The following is a 22,061-nucleotide window of genomic DNA, read 5'->3' on the forward strand; positions in this document are numbered from 1 at the left end:
TTCCTGCTCATAGAGGGCTGTAAATCCCCTCAAGGTATCATCTGATCAGCATTATGCAGCCTGTGGTCCACAGACTTCGGGTGGGCTGTAAAAGCACAGGAGGTGCCTGAGGTGCACGAGTGACCATTCAGGAAAGGAAAATTGGCAAGTTTTGTTTTTTCTTCCAGCAGGGTGGCTGGGAAATAACCAAAGAGGGGGAGCCTGAGCTTGGGCTGGAAGGAATCTGCTCTGCCCGATGCTTTCCTGTGGCTTTAGGGAAAGCACTTGAGCCTCCTTTGACCCAAAGCCCCACCAAGAGTGCAGTGCAACTCCCTAGTTCTTGCAAAAGTCAACAGGGATCAAGCTTCAAACTTCACTTTAATTTATTCCATATCAGGCACCTAAAGGAAAAGATGGGTTTTAAATGAGTTTAACTCTCCCTATGATATCTCTTGAGCTCTGTGGTATGTACATGGGCAACAGTCAACACTCCTGATATGGAAAATATGCCCTTCTACACGCGCTCTTTTTGTTTTACCTTACTTCAGATGGAATTAGCTGACCTAAAAGATATTTATGTAAGAAAGAAGGAAATTCCGTTCAGCTCTGAACAGAAGTGGATGGCTGTCAAATGCACGCTGAAAGCTCAGGTAAAGCAAACAGTGGTGTTGGCTGGTTTCATGTTTCCAATTGTGGTCCTCAACAATGGGCACGAAATGGTATCTCTTCAGCAAATACTGTGTTCAAAAGTTAACTATGTCAGGAGAAGACTGAGCAAACCTCAGCAGTCCCAACCTGGGTGTAATTTTAGCTCACAGAGCTCGATTTGAATGGGAGAAGATAATACTTTCATACGGTGGTTTGAGCAAGAATAAAAAGCTTTCAGAGACAACTGACAGGGGAAGAACGATACAATATTCAGAACAAAATGTTGGCCTTTTCCCTTTCTGGTTTAAGGAGCTCGTTTGGGCAGGTATCGTACTCCAGCTCAAACTCGCCAGCCTTCTCATTGCCATCCTGTCTGTGGGAGCTGAACACGGGAAATGGCTACAGCAAAAGTATCACACCTCTAAATCATACGTGCTCCTGGGCATTTTACAGCACAGGTAGAAGAGCAAACAAAAGGGGTTTTTTACCTGCTTTGTGAAGCCTTATGCATTATCAGTCTTTTTAAACTGAGCTTTTTAAAAAATATCTCCTTACTTTAAAGGAACAGGAAGATATTTACTTTATGAAAGGAGCATTTGAAGAAGTCATTCAATATTGCACTCTGTACAACAGTGGCGGCATCTCGATAGCCCTTACACCCCAGCAGAAAGCCTTCTACCAGCAGGAAGAAAAACGAATGGGCTCCTCAGGTCTACGAGGTCAGTTGTTACTGCCTGTGTCCCTAAAGTTCACAGGTTATCACGCCCTAATACTGTCCTGCTCTGCTTTGGTTGGGACGGACAGAGGCTCCATCCTTAGCATCGCTTGCACGATCTCTTCATAAACCGGTCAGAGTGGGCTAAGGGCCATGTCTTAGTTCTGCTGGCTGCTGCTCTCCACTAACCTTTCTTGCTGAGTTTAAATGAGTAAGATTAGAAGATGCTGAAAATAAGCCCTGGAAATGGTGAATGTTTTCCTTCCCTGGAGTGCTGTGATTGCCTGGGATACGGTCCGAGCTTTGCGCTGAACCTGATTAAGTGCTGCCCTGCCAAGGTCTGCTTTGGAGGCGCTTTTCAAGAGCAACAAAAAACAGCTTTGAAAGGGGTTCAAAACATGGATTTGGGCACTGAGATTTTTATTTGAAGTCTGGTTCAATTCTTTATTAGGACCAAATCTAGTGATCTCCTCTTGATCCTGACTGCCTGTCAGTGCATGGCCCCCAGATATGTATATACGTGTGTCACTTGATCACTAGCAACATCCTTTCAGGGATGCCTGAGACTTCCATGCAGTGACAGAGACATCGTTCCCAGGTCCTGAGCAGAGGAGAGCAAGTCTTGGCAGCTGGGTCTGGAGGATGGTGCAGTTAACGTGTGAATTCTCTAGCCTGGTGTCTTGTGGCTAGCAACTCGCGTACAGAGCTTGGTTTACAATATCTGAATCATCTGCCACTGTGAATGGCAAATTACCACTCTGGAGAAAAGTGATCAAGCTCTCAGCAGCTGCCTGAGCTGTGCTTCAACCATCAAAGCAACACTGATGTGAAGCCCTGGCAAGACACCCTCGAGTGGTTTAAGAGCAATTGAGTGATATGGTTAGGCATCAAGAACAGAAACACAACGTTCAGAGCCCTGACATTTACATGGTGGATGTTTCGCTGGCCTGACTGAATTTATATTTCACAATTTTAGATTAAAAAAAAAAAGCAGTTTATGTTTGCACAGGAGTGCTGTTGTTTAACACAGTAGTTTAATAGTGTCTTGTCTAACACTGCCCTGTCCCAGTTCAGTCCATCTGCGTTTAGGGAAGACTTGGTAGGTGGCTTTAAATTAGAAAGAGCATTTCTGTTTCACAGGTTTCTTTGAGGATTTCTCTCTGAGTCAGAGGAGCTGGCATTATGGGAGTGGGCCAAATTTTTGTGTCTGTGCAAGATCTGAGTATAACGACTGAAGATCTGGTTTTACAGATGTTTTCTGCTGGCGCTTTAATAGCTGCTCCAAATGATCATTTTAATGTATGGAAACACATTATTAGTAATTCAGTCTTGTCTCTTTTTCCACCTCTGTTTCTAGTACTTGCTTTGGCTTCAGGTCCAGAACTTGGCAAACTAACATTTTTGGGTCTAGTTGGAATAATTGATCCCCCGAGGGCTGGAGTGAGAGAAGCTGTTCAAGTCCTCATTGAGTCTGGTGTATCGGTGAAGATGGTGACTGGAGACGCCCTGGAAACTGCTGTGGCCATAGGTAGCGAACCTGGATTCTTCCCTATGGGTCTATATTCTGTCTGGCAGACGAGTCAAATGTTACATCACTTAATAATCAACTCTATTTCTGTGTGCAATAGGGGTTTTAAATACCAATGAGCTCTTGGTTTTCCATTTAAACAAATCATAGTACACGTAGCAATAGAGCAGCTATGAACAAGAGGTCAAATTCCACTAACTTAATTCCACTATTTTAACACCAGAAATGGAAAAATCTTGATGTAAGACCCTTAAAAGAGACCGAGGGCATTGCTGGGATCACAGACCCTGCTCCTGTTCGGAGTGTGATTATCTCTGCGTTTCCCATTTTTCCACTTGGCCATCAGAAACACGGAGCAAGCGGCAGATTTAGCATCGGCTCCGGTTCTGGGTATTGTGTCGCTTCCCTAACTCCAGCTGAGTAAGGGCAGGGTGACCGGCCCCATTCAGATGCCCTGGCTTCAGGTACATTTCTCAGTATATTCCTTAATTGCTGCCTCTGTTCTTTAAGTCAGGAAATAATTGACTTTTTTCCCAGAGCTGATGGGCAGATCTAATTCTGGGCTTTTCTTTGCAGGACAGAATATTGGTCTCTGCAACGGGAAGCTGAAAGCCATGTCTGGGGAAGAGCTGGACCAACTGGCAGAGGCAGAGCTACCATCCGCTGTCAAAAATGTAATGACTTTGATTACAAAAACAAGGCCTATTTCCCATAGCGTCTATCTACTAGAAGATTGTATATATTTTTTTGTTGTTGTTTTTCAGGTTTCCATTTTCTTCAGAACAAGTCCAAAGCACAAACTAAAAATCATAAAGGTACTAAGAGCCTCTCAAAGGCATTCTATGCCTCACAAAAACAAGATGTACGGGGGGAGGGTCTCGGTTCTCTAGCCCAGCTGGTCTCCCAAGGCAGGTTCAGCTCAAATTAAAGGATCATAAAAGCCAAGCGAGAGCATTGGCACTCTTTATAGCGGAGACGCTAGCATTCCTCTGCAGGTCTGGCCTGGCTCATTTGAAAGACACTGGTGAGGTATTAGCAAACACACCATCAGGAGAATGATTTCTGAGGGCTTTACTCCTCTCTTGTAACTCCTGCTGGAGTTGTGAGATTCTTCGCGCTCCTGAAAACCCAGTCCCTGAATTCTTGGTCTGAGCTTTGTCTTCAGTGGGCTGGTGAGTCGGCATTACCCCCAAGTCACGCCACACTTCTGCTCTCTCAATGTTACTGCAAATCCTGTGACTGCCAACAGGACATACTCACCTTCTCCTGGCTTCAGAGTCTCTCGTCTCTCCGCTCTCACAGGCTTTGCAGAGGGCCGGTGCCGTTGTGTCAATGACAGGAGATGGTGTAAATGATGCTGTGGCCCTTAAATCCGCCGATATTGGGATTGCAATGGGAAAAGCTGGTACAGACGTCAGCAAAGAGGCTGCCAACATGATCCTCGTGGACGATGACTTCTCAACAGTAATGTAGGTGTCATAACTTTCTTTCTTCAGGTGCTTTCTTACTTGAGGCACTTTCTGGCTCTCCATTGCACCAAGTCTGTGCCTAGCCCTGCAAATGACACAGGGCATGCAAGTCAACAGGCAGCAAGTGGAGATACCCAGTGTGGGTTGCGTCATTTTCAGTTGTAAGCATGGCAAAGAATTTCTTGTTTCAAGTGGTGGTGACAAAGCTACCTTTCATCTGAGAGCCCTGTGGTTTCTCTTTGCTGCAGCTGATTGGGGAGTTGCAAGCGCCTAGAAGTCTGGGTAGATGATAACTTGTGCTCTCTGCCTCATCCAAGAAGCTCAGAGGAGAAACATAATTTGCCATGCTCTATTGGCTCATAACAGAGAGAGCAGGCTGAGTAGAGTGAGGGTATAAACAGGTCACAGGCCTGCTTTGTGTGAACCAAGACCTGGCCACGTGAACCAGATTTTCAGACCTACTGGTTCTGATATAGTAACTTTAATGGAGAAGCTGCATTGATGTCCTTCTCCCGAGCTGGGGTCTGAATTACAACTGAAATAAGAGCCAGAGAAGACAACTTGTATTTTAAGTGACAGGGAGCTTGCTGTAAAATAGTGTGAGTACTCGTCATGTGATAAATTCTCTTCTCTCTCCAGGAATGCAATAGAAGAGGGAAAGGGAATATTTTACAACATAAAAAATTTTGTCCGGTTCCAGCTGAGCACGTAAGTTCCTGTTCGCTTCAACTCCAGCGAAAGCACCCTTTGGGTGAGGCCGTGCAGAGTAATGTTCTTCTGTGCTTTGCAGGAGCATTTCAGCTTTGAGCCTAATTACTCTGTCAACAGTGCTCAACCTACCAAATCCACTCAATGCTATGCAGATCCTGTGGATCAACATCATCATGGATGGGCCGCCAGCCCAGAGGTAGGGAAGAGTGAAATCAGCAAAACATTCTTGGTTTTAATACTCAAATTCTTGAATTTGGCGTAGGAACACAAGTTGTTACAATTTCTTATTAACGGATCAATCACCTGGTGACTAGATAAGACAAGTTGTTCTTTTGTTCGCTGCTGGTCCCTTCAAAAGCATTCACTTGAGGTTTTAGATGCTCCTGTTCTGTGGTGGAATCACTTAGCAGCTATTCCACTTTTCGACCAGGAATGGCCTGTGGTCCTGGGAGCATCATGGGCTGCCAGTCCTGCAGGTTGGACTGGCAGAGGAATGGTGGGTACCTGCGGGGTTGTACGCCTCAAAAATGACAAGGGTTAGGAACCATCTGACTGCTAATTACCACTACTGCTAATTGCAATTACCGCTTCCACAATGTGAGATGTTGGCCACAAGCTCATAGGCAGCTCTGCCTCTGGGAAGGGATACTGGTATGATGCACTGCCTTGGTTTAACACATCATTTTAGCAGCCTCAATACGCAAAAATGACCTTTGGCATAGGTATTGCGGACAAATTTGGGGTCTTACGTCACCCTGCCAGAACACTGACGATGTATTTCAAAGAACTGCATCCTCCATGTCCCTCCTGTTTTATCAGCAGTGCCGTTCTGGGACGATCTGTATTGACTAAACACGACCCTCTGCTTCTCTTTGAGGCAGTTTGGGAGTTGAACCTGTTGACAGGGACACTATCAAACAGCCCCCCCGGTGTATCACGGATACTATACTCAGCAAATCACTGATCCTGAAAATCTTCATGTCAGCCATAATTATCATCAGCGGAACCCTCTTTGTCTTCTGGAAGGAGGTGAGGAAAATCTGCAGTCACATCTTGTTTTCCTCAGGGTGGAGAGCAAAGTGAAGGGCAATCTCTGGAGTGCTCTCAGAAGGACTTTCTGAAATACATCCAGTGGGGAAGGAGCAGTATGGCCAGAGGGTTGAGGAACCCAGGGCAGCTCCTAGCTCTGCTCCTGCCTTCCTATGTTGCCTCTAATTTGGAGGTTCCTATCTAGAATGGGAAAACTATTACTTGATATGATAGCAACGCTTTGAGGTACTTTTCACCTCTAGACTTCCATGTGAGTAGAAAATGCCAAGTACAAAGGCACCATGGATTGCTGTTAGTAAACAGTGACTGTTACCATAACAGTTTAAGTTATGGTAAGTTTATCTGGAATATTCTTTACCGAAACTCCACATCCGTTTAAGAGTTTAGAGCATGGTCGATAAGATTATAAACTCAACACTCAGCAGTGGGCAATGAACGCTATCTATAACGGTTAGACCTGGATTTATTGCTTTGTTCTCCTCCCCTTTGAAGTGACTGGTGTCACTAAAGGGGATATTTAATTCAGCTGTCGAACAGACAGGCTTAACTAACCCCTGAGTTCTTGCGTGTGCTTTCAGAATCCAAAAAGTGTCATAACTCCTCGAACCACAACCATGACTTTTACCTGTTTTGTGTTTTTTGACCTCTTCAATGCCCTGACATGCCGCTCTCAGGTGAGATCGCTCTGTCAGCAAAACACCAACATAAACATCAGAATACTTGTATTTTCCATGGAAAGTGTTGGGGGGTGTGTGCTAATGTCATTTAAAGCAGATTTTTATCATCTTTATAAAGTTATCCATTATAGTTCAACTGCAACTACACTTTAACTTATGTAGCTCTGCCAAAGTTAGCATTTAAGTAATTTTGAAAAGTAGAGGAGTTTACAAGCAAAATGTCACTTTTCTCTCTGGTTTATCTTTTTTCCTTCTTCTCTAGACCAAGCTGATATATGAAATCGGCTTTTTTCGAAACCGCATGTTCTTGTACTCTGTGCTTGGGTCGTTTTTGGGACAGCTGGCTGTTATATACGTCCCTCCACTACAAAAGATCTTCCAGACAGAGAATTTAGGAGTGCTAGGTAAGCTGAAAAATAAATGTTGTGGGTTTTTTTTCCATTAAAGCTACTTTAAAAAGCAGCTGCGATTGCCAGGTTGTTACATGACAGCTCCCAACTGATTGCTGGTGGGGGAAATCAATCAACATCTCCCACACCTAGGGACTTACACAAGTAGTAGTTAATGATACTATCCCAGCCTAGGTTGTGAGTTTGATTTACTGCACATAAATGCATGTAAATGGAGACACGCCAAGGCTTTTCACAAGCTCTGTGTGATGGTATTTCTCACATGAATGTATCTGGAACCGTTACGCAGTCACTCATCATGAAAAAGCCAAGTGAACAGTTTCTAGTGGAGATGTAACGCATATTTCAGCGTTAGAGTTGGTCCAGGCAAGCTCCACCAGACCGCATTGTATCAGGCGTGTTGTTACAAGCAGGGTACAACAATCCCAAAGGATTAACCTGGAGGCTTCCACCCGTCCAGTGACTATCACAACTATGGGTATTCCTTGTCCACCGCAGCCATCTCTGTAACCCTTCAGCCAGCAAAAGCATAGCCAGGCCGTACCCCCCTGGAGTTACACCAGTTGCCCACTGCAGGAAGCCCTTAACTGGGGGTTCCTGCCCTGCGCAATGCCCAGCCAGCCACAATGTTCATCTCTGCTCTGCTTCCTCCCGGCAGACCTGCTATTCCTCACCGCACTGGCCTCCTCAGTTTTCATCGTGTCCGAGCTCGTCAAACTCTGTGAAAAATGCTGCTGCTGACCGAAGCGCAGGAAGGGATGTGGCACCTGATGAGAACTGCCTCTAAGGACACACTTGGCACGGAGCTGTGGTGCTGGGTAATTCAGAGGCACTGCTTCCTGACACCGCACATCCCTGCTGGAGATACTCAAGTGAACCTGTGCCGACAGACCTTGTGCGACAGTCTGCTCCTTCTGCCATTTGGGCTGTCCACAGAAAACTCCAGAGCAGATTGTGTTTTAAACCAAGATCAGGTATATTTTTATAACATTGACCCATACGTCAAGAATGCTCTGACAGTCCCAGACAAAATAACACAGTTTCACACCTGTACAGAAAAATGTGTTATGCATAAACTGAAATTTTATTTATTTAAATCAAAATGGTTTTTATTAATAAAATATAAACTTTAAAATGTTACTGAGTATCTGAATGAGACTCTTGATTTAGACCTGTCCTTTTATATTAAGTTAGAAGAATGGAAGAGACCCCTCTTCTCTAGCCCTCCTTTTCCTCTCGTCAAGCTGTAGTGTTTCCAGATTCCCAGATACCCAGCCCTGGCTCAGCATGACTCACGGAAGCTGTGGGAGATGTCCAAGAGTAGAGAGCAGAAGAGCTGACCTGCAGCTGTCAGCCTTTGCCGACCACTGCAGTGACTGTCCCTGTGTGACTAACGGGAGCAAAGCAGGAGGCTGATCTGATCACAGCAGTGGATGGATCTAAAGGGGAAGGGACTCGCTCTCACAAGTGCAGGAGAACAAAGGTGACTGATGTACCTAAGCAGGTATGTGAAGGTTTGCAGCTGGATCAACAGCTGCATGAAAGTGGCTCAGAGCTGGTTAGACCACCGCCAAGCACACTGCTGACAAACGCTTGCTGGACAGCTTTAGATGCAGATTGGCTTGGAAGAGATGCAATTTGCTTAATCTGGAAAAAACCCCAATCTTTTTACACGTAAAGAACAATTTTGAATGATCCCATCTGCTGGTTGGCTCAGTAGTGTCCTGGCAAATAATGCTTCACTGATTCCTAAAAGTGCCATAGGGTCAGTTTTCTTCTTCCTCCAGTGTAACACCATCACTTCAAAGTGAAGAGTCTCTGACACAAACTTGTCAAAACCCCCAATTTCAGAGGTCAAAATGCTCTTCTGATCTTCACAGGATGGTGAATAAACACGATTACATCTTGGATTCGTCACCTCGAAAGAACCAGCTTCGCTGATACTCGTTTTAAATGAAAACGTGGCCAACGAGATACCTCTGGTGAAGAGCAGCTTTGTGCAACTCGCCCTCCCCAGATACAGTCTGCAAAGGTGTCTTTTAAAATCCTTCTATATGGTTTCAGTCCTCAGAGAAAAACCTCTGCCTTAATGGGAGGGAAGGGAAGTCTAGGTGTTTAGTTCACATGTAACTGCAGAAGTTCAGCGCTGCCCCATTCCTGTCCACCATCCACTGGTGGTATTTAGTGAGTAGGCGCAGGCAGTGCGGAAGTGAAGGACAGCTCTGAGATGTGTAGTGGGAGTTTGAGGATGTCAAAACAAAACCCAGCACCGCTGCACTTCAGTGCTGTCCATGCAGCACTCCCTACTCGGTAATGCTTCAAATTCTTATTAAAATAGAGAAGAAAATGATACAAAAGGGTCCATGGAATTGTTTTAATGCTTGTATTTTTTTCTATGTGTTACAAACTTGGGAGACTGTCTGGGTTATTTAACCAAATACAAGATAAAGGGTGTTTGATACATTAGCTCAGGCCTTTCGTAGCATACTCTGTAGGGAACAAATAGCATCTCTGTCCAATCATTAGCGCAGGTGTCACACAGAAGGCACAGCTCCGTTCTAGGATGTCTGGTGGGAGTGATTTCTTCACGCTCTCCTTTCAAGGCTAAATTCATTTCATTTAATAAAATTTTTTAAAATGGGATTTACAATAAGGCACAAGATCATTCAGGATATTCACATCTGGGTCTCTATGAAAAACGTTGGATGGAGAAAAAAAAGACCACGCACAAGGAAACACTAAGGGAAGGACTTTGAAGGAAGGCACATGTTCAGGAGTGGCGGTAGTTTTACAGACTGTTACAGCATGTTTTGTGCTCTGAGCTGCACAGAAGACGAGCTCATGCTTGGATAAAGGAGGCTTAATACAGTCCTTCTCCTTAGGAGGAGAAAGACTGGTGAGCATCACCAAACACAATCTGCTGAGTTAGAAACGGCAGCCCCTGGTAGAATTCCATGTGGAATTAATGAGGTCAAACTAACAATTACTGACAGATGTGTACAGCTATAAGCAGAAATAGCCCTGAGTATGGGAGACCTGACAAAACTGGTGGTGACCGGTGAACAGCCAACAAACCAGAGCAAAAACCCCAACCCACCAGTTACATTTCTTGTTGCAGACACTTTTCTCTGTAATACAGTAACAATTAGTTACGTGGAAATAAAATGTACAGCAGTCACCATTAATCAGGCTACAGCCATAACCCTGATTGATTGACGTTTTTCACAAGGTATCTGCAGATACTATTCCACACTAACTGTGGACTCCTCCAGGATCTTTCCCTGCAGGCTCACGGGAGGCTACTAAAGAAGGTTCTTCCCTAGAGAATTTCTGCTGGAGGTAGGGCCCCTTCTTGGGACTAATATGGCTGAAGGAGTCCCAGGGTTCTGTTCTAGCCAGTTTGAAAAGCAATAGGGGAAATTTCTGCAGAAAAATCTGAAGTGACTGCACTAAGGTGTGGTGTAGGATTACAAACGTGGATACTGGAGTATTCTACATACTGTACAGTTCACACTCTGTACATCTGACAGCCCATACAGCGTCACTTCCTGCACAATCTGACTTAGAAAACACGGGATTTAAGGCTTTAACTGGAGCTATGCAAATTAACAGCATCCTTCATAAGGAATCACGTGGGCTGTTCCATCTTCACCAGTGGAAGACATCAGTACGTTGGCTTTGCTGACTAACTTCATTCCATGCAAACAAATCTGTGCAGCTGAGGTGTAAGAGCCTTGAGCGGTGTCTTGAACAGTCTTTACAGAAACACCTCTCGATTCTCCAAGCCAGGAAGCAGTACTGTCGATAACTTCTTCTGGTTTTAATGCTGTATGCAGCTAGGATCTATCAGGAACTCCACCAAATTATCGTGCTACGACTTAGAGATGTCTAATGATGAACCACCTAGTTAATTCTTCTGTTCTCCCCAAACAAAACCCTTCAGGCAGTACATGGTATTGGACCTAAATACTGAATAAGCACAAGGCTTCATCCCACATCATTAGGTAAGGAAAAAAATGAGGGAAAATATGCTGTTCAAGGAACATTAACATTCAGGAGCAGAAAAAGGTTTCTCATGTTACTGTGATTCTTTTAATTATCATCATCATCCTCCTCTTCAATGGGTTCTCGGAGACCTTCACTATGACGGCTTTTTCCAGCCATTTCTAAAAAGGCTTGAGCCTCAGGATCCACATCCAGGATACTCTTCTTACCTTTTGTCTTGAAAACAAAATAAAACACAGTCAATTTAAAATGTCGTTATGAATGACTCACTATTGGGCTACAGGAAAGAACCTTCCCAAAAGTCCATAAGTAATCTGGTTTGCAAGCGTGTCACGACAGCACACACGTCCTTTCCAGGTCAGGCATTTAACATTCTGGATACATCAAATGATTTGTGTTGCTGCAGTGACACATAAACTTTTCCGAAGATGCCAAGGGAACTATTTCAAGTTTATTCAGGGTACGAGCCAGCCAGAGCATCCTGGTGAACCTGACCTCAGTTTGAAGCGCAGATGGGATTTTTTTTTTTTTAAAGAGATTCAAGTGCAATTCAACATTTTTTTGTAATCAGTTTGTTCTGTTTCTATTTCCGGTTATCTGTCTAGTGAACAAACAGGGCACATGAATTTAGTATGAAAAGAACTAAAAATAAAATATTAAAAAGCCCATCAGCAGACTGTTCAGCTCAGACAGATTAATAAAAGAATAAATTACCGGGGTCAGAAGAGGCTGGACTGAGGTCTCCTACTCATTCCCCGCAATAAACCAAGTGCAGAAAGACGAGCATAAATCTATTCACATATATCTACTGCAAAACAATACTAAATCTGATGTTACTGATAAAGAAATCTTTTGGGTTCTCTTCCCGAACTATAGGTTAGGCTTTATTTGTGAGCTGCCAGGGCTTGCTTTCTGGTTTACAAACACTGGGTTTTACTGAACCCGCCAAGGAGGCTCCGCAATGTCACAAAGGCCTTTTGACATTCTGCGTAAAGCAGAGCTCTTCTGTCTCCATCACCTCATGGCTCCTGATGCTCGCTCTTGTCGGCACCCTCAATAATTCCACTACTGTTTTGCCATTTGCTTGCTATAAAATACACGGCACCGCGGGGCCAGGTAAAGAGGATGTGATTCAGTACAACGGAGAGACAGTCTTTAATCAGAAAACTGGACGTTTTGCATTTACATCTCCCTTTCCAAGTAGGACACAATCTCACCACACTTTCAGGGAGGTCTCCCACTGCCCAAACTTCCACTGCATCCAATGTAAAATCCTCTTTCGCTGACAGCTGGGGGCTGTTGTAGGTGGTACAGCGAGGCTTTGCTTTACTGTGTCCCTTCCCGTAGTCACCATCTACCCAGAGTCCGAAGTACTCGTGCTGTCCACCCATGCCCTGTGAACCAAAGCAGCGCACTGAGCACTTGCTGCGCACGTAAAACAGACTGGGCGAGTTAGCAAACGTCCAGTATCAAATGCAATTTTCAGTATTTATGCCACACTTGTGTGGGAAGGTGAAAAAGAGTGTTCTGAGGGAACCTGGGCTTCTGCACCCAAATCCAGTATTCCTGATGGCAAACAAGATCGTACCTGAGTGGTGCTGCTCTCCCACTACACTTCGCAGAGTGCCAGGATCTGCAAGCACATCACCTGCCTCTTGTGCCAGACATTTAGCTCTCTGGCTTTTGCTTATCGCCTAACAGTTCCATTTAAAATAGGGTGAAAGTACTCAGTTTTGCTGCCTCTTTTCCATTTAGAAAAGTATCTATAGAAACAAATGATGTAATTTGGTGTTCTTTGCTTTCTTTAGAGCTAATTTACTCCAGGCTGCTGCAATTCTCAAAGTTATGGGTACATAATGCCACAAAAGTGAGAGGCACTTTTCAAAACAGGCAATATTACAGCTTTGTAGAAAATCCTCCGCAGCTGGAGCAGCAGCCTCCTGCACTCTCATTCTGTTGGGCTTTGGCAGCCTTCCGTACTTTAAAAAGCGGTTAGCGTGGCAGTGAGAACAGCCCATGGAAGGACCCTTGGTTCTGTAGAGCAGCAGCTTGTGCTGCCTCAGCAATGTGAATACGTGCAGCCACCTCTTCCAGACAACAGGGAGGACTGCTAGGAGGGCTGCTGTCATAACCAAACTTGGCAAAAAGATTTATTCCCAGAACCTCTCTAAATCTAACCTACACAAAACCCACCTACTTGGGTCAGATACCCGCAAATGCCACCTTACTTGACTCAGTACTTCACTACACGTATCAACTGTAAAGAAAATATAGGGTCTATTGCTACTGCAAGTTCTCCATCATTATCCATAATTCGCAGTTTATGCTGATGCTTTAATGCAAAAAAAAAAAAAAAGAAGAAAATCCTGCTACTACGAGTGTGGCATAAATAGCACAGATGAGATGAAAACTCCCTCAGAGACTAAAAAGTGAAATAAAGCTGCTCACAGTAACAGAAGCAAAAAACACAAAACACTTTGAATACCAGTCATGAACCCAATTTCCAAGCTGCCCTTTAACACTTACAAGTCCATTTGGCATTGTTTGCTGGCCGTGGTTCAAATACATGTAGTGGTCATTATACCCCGTGTGTGTGTATACAGCAAGAGAGGGGAAAACGGAAAATAGAAAGCATCTGTTGTCACCTATAAACAGAAAAGCATCGCAGGTCAGACAGGCGGCCAGGCAATAACCTGCCTAGAAACAGGAGAGGAAAAAATTACTGAAGAAGTCCCAGTGACTAACTCAAAGAGAGCAGCTGCAATCTCAGAAAACCTCTTCCTCCCTCTCCTCAAGATCTAGACCTATTGTTTACTTTCAGTTAACTCTGTGCAGGGTCACAGAAATCAGTGTGATTATATGGCTGTGACCAAGGGCAGAGCCAGAGGCGTGACTAGGACAGGACATTGCCACATAAGGGTACACCTAGCACAGGACTCCACTGTACCACCTCAAACTGGCCACCTGCTCGAGCTGCACAAACGGCACCCCAGGCTTGCAGACACCCTTCGCTCTGACCTGTTGACAGGCAGATCAGTTCAGGGCCAATGACTGAGAGCACAATTGTCACCACAGCCAGCCTGGTATTCAGGGGGATCTGTGGTGTGATTGGTTAGTGCGCTACATGTGTTATTCTATCAGAAAAAAAGACAAGAAAAGCGTTGTGTAATATCACATGACATAAACTGACTGAAGTGGTAATCACCAAATACAATTAAGCACAGGAATTAAGTTTTTAATGCAGCAAAAGTGAGGATTCCCAGCAGGACAGATTATCCAGAGTCCTTTTCTTTTTTTTTTTTTTTCTGAAAGCCATCACAAAAATTCTTTCCAAAAGATACAAAACCCGCCTCTTTTCCACCCATAGGTTTCAAGGGAACAAAAACTTTAACTTGCCCAGAGGACCCTTTAACTGCTGGATTTTAAAAGTGCACAGAAGGCAGCAGGAGTTTTAAGCTGTGTGGCTCAGCTGTTCCGAGATGGAGCATTGCCATCTGCTGGACACTTACTGAAACTCTAACTCATCGCCTGTGCTCCGCTCCTTCATTCTCCTCTCACTGCAAACCTATGCGCTACGGCCGTTGACAGACCTCACTGAAAAGAAAACCTGCTCCACGATCAGTAAGTCCTGCGATTCTAAAAGATTTATCAAGTAACAGAGAAACGATAAGCATTAATCAGTAACATGCCTGACTAGGTACAAAGCAAGAATAACTTGGTGTGCACTTTTTAATTTGCAAAAATTAGTGTTAGTTTTGCCACAGGAAAATAACACTGAAGGGTAAGAAATACTGTGTCATGGAAGTGACAGGGTGAAGAACAGGTGACGTTTGTTCAGCAGAACCATGAGATACTGCAAAAAGGAAAGTGAGCTTTACCTTGGAACTGTGGCTTCACCTCCCAGGAGTGAGATGCAAACCCACCGAAGATATAACCATCCAAGTCCTTTAAGATCACTATGCAAGGGCCTTTGTTCACTATGTGCCCACACAACTGTGAAAAGCTTTCTCCATGAAGCCTAGAAGAAAATAAAAGCTGCCACTTGTGCTGTAGCTCCGCAGGCAGATGGGAGTTGATGTATATGATGGATGGGATGTCAAAGAGACTGACAAGTTCTCTTCCTTTGATGCCTTTGCAGCTTGGAACCAAGTTGAGTAAGTCTTTGGTTTGGTCTGGGAGGGAATGCAGCACGTGGAGGCCTTGCCTGATAACAACACTGAGGAAAATTGAGATCTGTGGAACTCGGTACACCCAGTCCTCAATGACACTTTGAGCAAAATCTGACTCTGCCAGCTGAGGACCCACAGGTTTTGTCCCATCTAAATAATAAGACACACGGGAAAAGTAGTAAGTCTTCCAGGCTGGAAAATATTCAGTTGATTTTTAATGGTAAACACAATATTTCATTATTTTACTGGACACGAAACCACATATGAAAGGAGCCAACGACAGTAAAGTGTCAACTACATCAAGCAGATGCATGCACAGAACTGAGGAACATTTGCCTGTTACATCCCCTGGTTGGAGCACCGTGATTATGAAACATGGACTCTTAGCTGCAACTGAGGAGAATTTATTTGCAAGACAGCAACATCTACTACTACGGCAGCGCAACGATAACCCTATGCCTGGTTAAAAGGACATACATACGTATGAAACATATGTTCATGCATCTGAACACCCATCACCTGCAAGTCAGGTATTTGTAACGTACACATGTTCCATGGCAAATAGTTCTGCGTATCCACTTAAACTTCAAACTAGAGCTCTCCTGAATTCAGGGCAGAAAGGTGATAAGGTAAAATAGAATTCCCCAGTCATTCATAAAGCACTAGGTTTGAAATACCGGCTCACCATTTAAACTCAAGGATGTGACCTGAAGAGACCAGTTCTTGTGAGATCAGAGCTTACATGAGTAAGCAGTGCTGCTCACCTGCAAGCTTCAATTCTGATATCAGCTGAGAAGCCAGAGCCTTTACTCCACTCGCAGAATCCCTTGTGTTCTCCAAACTCCAACCTTTTAGTTCCTTCCTGTAGCTCAGTACATGGACTACAGAGGTGATCAGTTCCTCTGTGAACTTCAAAGGTTAGAACATCATCATTTGGGCATTTCTTAAATAACATTGCCAAGAGCTTCAAAGGACTTTCTCAAAATAAAGCTAAGTCATACTGATGCTGTAATCCCAATAGCAGAAATCTTGTCTTCATGACGAGTCAGAAATAACAGAAGTGCTGTTTCAGGGTCACAGGTCTTGACTAAAAGTACCCTTTGCCAAGACATTTGGTACATGTCACTTCACAAAGCATCTCCATAAATTATGGCATGGAAGAGGGAGGGGAGGCCCAGATTTTGCAGTGGTAGAAGCTGCTAGTGAGTCACTGGTTTGTGAGATCCCCCTCTCCCACCTTGCAAGCTATGCATTGGATTCACACACCTATCTCGCAACTAAAGCTCTAGCAAGTATTTTGCTGTTCCCAGAAGGCCCATCCACTCCACAACTCCTGCTGGCTCTTAAAGACAGCCAGTCTCTTCACCTTTCAGAGTGAGCCTATGAACCACCAGACAAACCAGTCAGCATGCTCTGCAAATCCCGGATCCTGCTTCAAGTAGGCAAGTCACCTACAGAACCTGGTTTGTCCCAGATCAGCAAGTTAGCGGTAAAGTGGTTTAAAAAATACAGAAGTCAAGAATCCCAGTCTGAACCTTGTGCTCTAAAGATTACCTTCAAATTACCTACCCCGTCTCTGCTCTTAAACACGGAAGTGCCTGTTTACCTCTTGGATCTGTTTGCCCTTCACAGGCCCTTCTGCCTTGGAGATCATCCTCATGATGATGGCAATCTTCTCCTCTGCATTCCCTTTTAAGAGGTTGGACATGAAAATGACAAACTGCTCCTTGGCGATCTGTTCGCTCGGCCCCGACGACTTCCCAATCAGGTCAATACTCTTCATTCCGTGGTATAACCGGACAGTCATGTGCTCCGGTAACGGCTCCCACGTGTACGCCTGCAGGACGGAAAGCAGCAGGGAACTTATCTTACAAATTAAGAATAACTGATATATTCCAGCTAATCTGTGCTGAGGTACTCCGCTAAGAATGAAGGATTTCAAGCATCTATTATTGGCAACAAACTTTAGTCACAGGACTGGTTTTCCACGAGAAAAAGATAAAATGTCTCTTTTTATAGTATTTCCTTTCCAGTACGATTTAGCAAGGTGATTCTGGTTTTCTACTGCCACGGACTTTAAAAAGAACAATGCTGCAGAGTGTTAACAGGATATTAGCAAAAGATTTCTGTATGTAAAGGTCCAACAGTTAAAATTGTGGTGTCACTCTACTTTTGATAGTGGAGCTCACAGATTCTTAAAAACAAAGAGAAAGTGAAGTTTTTTCCACCTCTCAGTTTTGGCCTTGAATCAATGCAGGCAGCAAATGTGTTTAACCCTTCAGGCACACATACAAACAACTGAGAAGCTTCCCTCTGCATAGCACAGAAAAAGACTGAGATCTCCTGATTTTCTGAAGACATCCCTGATGTGAAGACAGTCAAATCAAAACTTACTCATCTAAACTGCATGACTGGCCCTCTGAGCCGAAATCTAACCGATTCACACCATCGTACATCCCGGCGCTGCGAGAAAGCTCTGACTCTGCATTCAGGAAACACTCACGGTGTTCGAGATAATGACATGGTTTAAAAATAAACCATCTAAAATACATCCGTAGACCAGGACACAATGACACAGTGTCTTCGCTGCACAAAGCTGTGTGCATAACACACCACACACCTGACCCACTGCTGGCTCAACACCACTCCCAGTGAAGCCACCACAGCCGTCCTGGTTTGCCATTAATGGTGCTAGGGGGAGAGCCAATATGCCAAGCACTACCCTGCTTTTGCTGACGTCAGTGGTAAAACTCCCATTGATTTTGGGAGAAGCAGAGTTAGGAGCCAGAGTCTTGCACATTAGAGTGCTCCATGGTGAGGGAGGGACGGTCACGGGGGGTGTAGCTGTCTGCAAGAGGCTTTCTAGAGGTGCTCTATGAGCCTGAAGTGAGACAAGCAGCACGGAACATAAGTAAAAACACTATACTCAAGGGTTTTTTACTTCATGCTGCAGTACTACCTACCCACTCCCTACCACTTCCCACCCACCACTGACTTCATTGCACTGTTTTGTTATAGCTATTCCAACAAGTCGATCTGGGGTTCGAAAAAGAACTCTACAAAGAGAATCTTTAACAAACCTCTAACAAACTCACACCTCTGTCAGTTTAGAATCCTTGTCTTAAATGGCTTCAGGAAAGTATCTAGAGATACCTGCTCTACCTGCTTCCAAGCTAGGCAGCGCAGCCTGCTCTGGTCGAGAACCCGTGTAGTTTCCTTCAGGCAAAGCACTGAGGTTACGCCTGGGGTCTCATCAGTGTTACCAGACTGGTGCTAGATCAATGTAGCTCAGAGAGGAGCATCAACACCTCGAAGCAGGCAGGCCACTGCAATAGTCCCTGCACCAAGGAATTAGGCACCTACAGGCAGTCCTTCAAAAAGTTTTAATTTACATCAGCAAACAAAAAGGTGGGAAGGGAAGAGACAAATGTCCATCCAAGTTGACCATCCATCACACTGATCTGGGGCAAAGCTGGAGAGAGAACTTCTTCCCAGTCCCTATCAAATAACCAACACCAAGGACCAGGTTGCTAGACCTATTAGGGCTGTGTGGTGGGTTGACCCTGGCTGGACACCAGGCACCCACCAGAGCCACATTGTCACTCCCCTCCTCAGCTGGACAGGGGAGAGAAAATATAATGAAAGGCTCATGGGTCGAGATAAGGGCAGGGAGATCACTCAGCAATTACCGTCATGGGCAAAACAGACTCGGCTTGGGGAAAAATAATTTATGTTATAATCAATCAAATCAGAGTAGAATAATAAGAAATAAAACCAAACTTTGAAAAACACCTTCACTCCACCTCTCCCTTCTTCCAGAGCTTAACTTCACTCCTGATTTCTCTACCTCCTCCCCAGAGGCTCAGGGGGGTGGGGAATGGGGAATGGGTGTTGCGGTCAGTTCATCACACATTGTTTCTGCTGCTCCTTCCTCCTCAGGGGCAGGACTCCTCACACTCTTCCTCTGCTCCATTGTGGGGTCTCTCCCATGGGAGACAGTCCTCCATGAACTTCTCCAGGTGAGTTGCTCCCACGGGCTGCAGCTCTTCATGAACTGCTCCAGTGTGGGTCCCTTCCACAGGGCATGGGCCTTCAGGAACAGGCTGCTCCAGCATGGGTCTCCCACAGGGTCACAAGTCCAGGCAGCAAACCTGCTCTAGCATGGACTCCTCTCTCCTCAGGTCCTGCCAGGAGCCTGCTCCAGCATGTGCTTCCCACGGGGTCACAGCCTCCTTTGGGCACATCCACCTGCTCCACCGTGGAGTCCTTCACGGGCTACTGGTGCATCTGCTCCACTGTGGACCTGCATGGGCTGCAGGGGGACAACCTGCCTCACCATGGTCTTCACCACGGGCTGCAAGGGAATCTCTGCTCTGGCACCTGAAGCACCTCCTCCCCCTCCTTCTTCACTGACCTTGGTGTCTGCAGAGTTGTTTCTCTCACATATTCTCACTCCTCTCTCCAGCTGCAATTGTGTAGGGTTTTTTCCCCCTTCTTAAAACTTTTTAAGTATCACAGAGGCATCACCACCATCACTGACGGGCTCTTCCTTGGCCAGCAGCGGGTTCATCCTGGAGCCGGCTGGCGTTGGCTCCGTCAGACACCAGGGAAGCTTCTAGCAGTTTCTCAAAGAAGCCACTCCTGTAGCCCCCTGCTACCAAAACCTGATCACACAAATCCAACACAGGCTGAAAAGCTGGGCAGGAACACCCCTGTTTCCAAACTGGTGACTGCTCATAAGCAGCCAGGCTGGAGGAAGGGTAAAGCTGGTCTGTACAGAGATGCTTTGCTAAATATCTTAAAACAACCAGCTTCTGTCACCGGGTTTTAATTTGATTCCATTAACTGTGTAACTTGTATAAAAATGCACTTTTAATACTACATTCATTTGGCCACTTGGGTCCTGCCTAACTGAAGTTATCAAGTACTGCAGCGAATCATTTTCCTCTTCTTTGTTGATGAGAAAATGAATGCAGAGTTAATCAGAAAGCATAATGTATGTTAATTAGCTATAACAGGGAGCTGCAGCTTAATCAAGTGAAATTGAATTCTCTCGTTTTAATGCAAGTGAAAAGATTAGAGGCTGTGATGCAACTGAGGGAGAAAGATATAACCAAATGCAAACTGATTTTGTGACAGCTCCTCAGGAAAGTCTGTAAATAATCACACTCTAGAGACTCCGGGGGGAAGAATACTCCTTGCCTTTTTCAGGTTTCTACAAAAATATTTTCATACATCCCAACTTACTTCAGAACCAGGAAAGTTGTAAATTGACCCAAGAGTGCAACTGAAAAATTAAATACAAACCTGAAAGTCACTACTCGTGTTAAACTGTGAGAAAAAGTTAGAGATCCATCCCACCCCAAAACCATTAAATACTAAATTCAGACAAGCAATCCTTAAAAAGTAACTACTGCCACATCTTAAGCTGCTTTCTGGAACTACGTTCAACATTCTACACCCAGAACATCAGAAGTAACAGACTGTCTTGCCTGCAGTGCTGCCAGAGTCACAGTTTTCTTTGTAGCTTTGCCATTTTTTGCTCCAGCCGAGCCACTCGATGCAGATAAAGTATCGAACACTCCATCAATGTCAGACTGCTCCTCGGGGAGAAATCTGGAGAGGTGACTCCGATAGGCACTGCTTTCTGCATTTCCCATCTTTTCAACCTGCAGCAAAGGAAAAGGAACAAAAAAGAAACCCCTCTGAAGACAGAAAGGTATCACAATGGCCACAAGGCATCAAACAGACCAACACACCAGTGCAAATTCTATACGTGCCTCGGAAACTCTTACTAAAACCACTGCTCAGCCTCTGTAGTCAGAGACCTAATGAACTTAACAAACAGCAACCGTGCTTTAAAAAACAATCTGCCAGCTCTTTGCTAAGACCACCCTGTCTACCAGTTCAAACCTCATTCAAGTCTTATCAAATGGAAAAACCGATAGGATTTAATGATTAAATTAGCTCGTGCAAAGTGACCATGAGTCTGTCAGCTGGAACACATCACTAACATGAAGGGGATAGCCTGATTATGGATTATTTATGACAGATTATGCTACATCTTTCTGATGCATTAATGGACTGAAGCGAAGTCTGCCAATAACACATGGCACTAAAACCCCATCACTGTAAACTCCCTGAAGGTGACACGAGAATGTTTTTTCTGAGGACACAGTACAAAACTCAGGCAAAAAGCTGCCAAGAAACAGAATAACAAGAACAGTTAAGAAGATGACTCAAGACCCATCAAAACCACATAGGTGTATATGAAGTCACTAAATTGTGGAGAGCTGGTACCCACAGAATCAAGGTTGGCAGGGGGTTGTGGTTCGGGGTTTGTTCGTTTTATACATTTAAAGGTACAACTATGATTTCTCTCACTGTCTCAGGATTAACCTGCATTACGGAGACTAATTTTAGTGCTGTCTGGACCACATGCTCTGGCTTTCTCTCTGGAGAAGCACAGCATGGACCCAGTAGTGCCACAGCACCACCAAACCCCACTGTGACCACAGTGACCATCACCACTGCAAACGCCCTTCCCATCTATCTGGGGTAGACACGCTCCTGGGGTGACAACATAAAAAAGATGAGAAGCAGAATAAACAGCCTCTCGTGGTTTTCTTTCCACAAATTCCACACCCTTTCTGGTAGCCGACTTCTGGCTCGCGATTCCCAGTTCCAGAGAAATCTTTCT

The 22,061-nt window shown here is 44.8% G+C and overlaps 2 protein-coding genes across 2 annotated transcripts in view; one reads left to right on the forward strand and one right to left on the reverse strand.

Moving 5' to 3' along the window:
- The window catches only part of ATP2C2 (ATPase, Ca++ transporting, type 2C, member 2), a 24,751-nt gene extending 16,823 nt beyond the window's left edge, over positions 1-7,928 (forward strand). Inside the window, exons 16-27 of the mRNA XM_010133312.1 lie at positions 528-629; positions 1,190-1,346; positions 2,700-2,870; positions 3,447-3,544; positions 3,635-3,685; positions 4,173-4,339; positions 4,979-5,047; positions 5,130-5,246; positions 5,932-6,079; positions 6,679-6,774; positions 7,040-7,181; positions 7,846-7,928. Of these exons, the coding sequence (XP_010131614.1) occupies positions 528-629; positions 1,190-1,346; positions 2,700-2,870; positions 3,447-3,544; positions 3,635-3,685; positions 4,173-4,339; positions 4,979-5,047; positions 5,130-5,246; positions 5,932-6,079; positions 6,679-6,774; positions 7,040-7,181; positions 7,846-7,928 (1,401 nt within the window). The remainder of the gene's footprint in view (positions 1-527; positions 630-1,189; positions 1,347-2,699; positions 2,871-3,446; positions 3,545-3,634; positions 3,686-4,172; positions 4,340-4,978; positions 5,048-5,129; positions 5,247-5,931; positions 6,080-6,678; positions 6,775-7,039; positions 7,182-7,845) is intronic.
- A 3,351-nt stretch (positions 7,929-11,279) lies between these two features.
- Positions 11,280-22,053, reverse strand: TLDC1 (TBC/LysM-associated domain containing 1). The gene is made up of 8 exons (XM_010133313.1): positions 22,024-22,053; positions 20,854-21,030; positions 16,968-17,198; positions 16,126-16,270; positions 15,071-15,511; positions 13,719-13,837; positions 12,410-12,586; positions 11,280-11,408 (listed from the first exon to the last, which is right to left on the reverse strand). The coding sequence occupies exons 2-8, from the start codon at positions 21,019-21,021 to the stop codon at positions 11,280-11,282; spliced, it is 1,410 nt and encodes a 469-aa protein (XP_010131615.1). The 5' UTR covers positions 21,022-21,030; positions 22,024-22,053.
- Positions 22,054-22,061: the final 8 nt, after the last annotated feature.

The sequence above is a fragment of the Buceros rhinoceros genome, unplaced genomic scaffold (assembly GCF_000710305.1).
Source record: "Buceros rhinoceros silvestris isolate BGI_N320 unplaced genomic scaffold, ASM71030v1 scaffold10733, whole genome shotgun sequence".
Lineage (NCBI taxonomy): Eukaryota > Metazoa > Chordata > Aves > Bucerotiformes > Bucerotidae > Buceros > Buceros rhinoceros.

Bases quoted from the DNA above. Each gene is read 5' to 3' on its own strand.
- TLDC1 (XM_010133313.1), bottom strand. From the start codon at position 21,021: ATGGGAAATGCAGAAAGCAGTGCCTATCGGAGTCACCTCTCCAGATTT. The intron at 12,587-13,718 runs GTAAGTGTTAAA...TTTGGTTCACAG, and splicing joins AAACAATGCCAAATGGACTT to GGCATGGGTGGACAGCACGA. The intron at 11,409-12,409 runs GTGAGATTGTGT...TTTGTTTTCAAG, and splicing joins GAGACCTCCCTGAAAGTGTG to ACAAAAGGTAAGAAGAGTAT.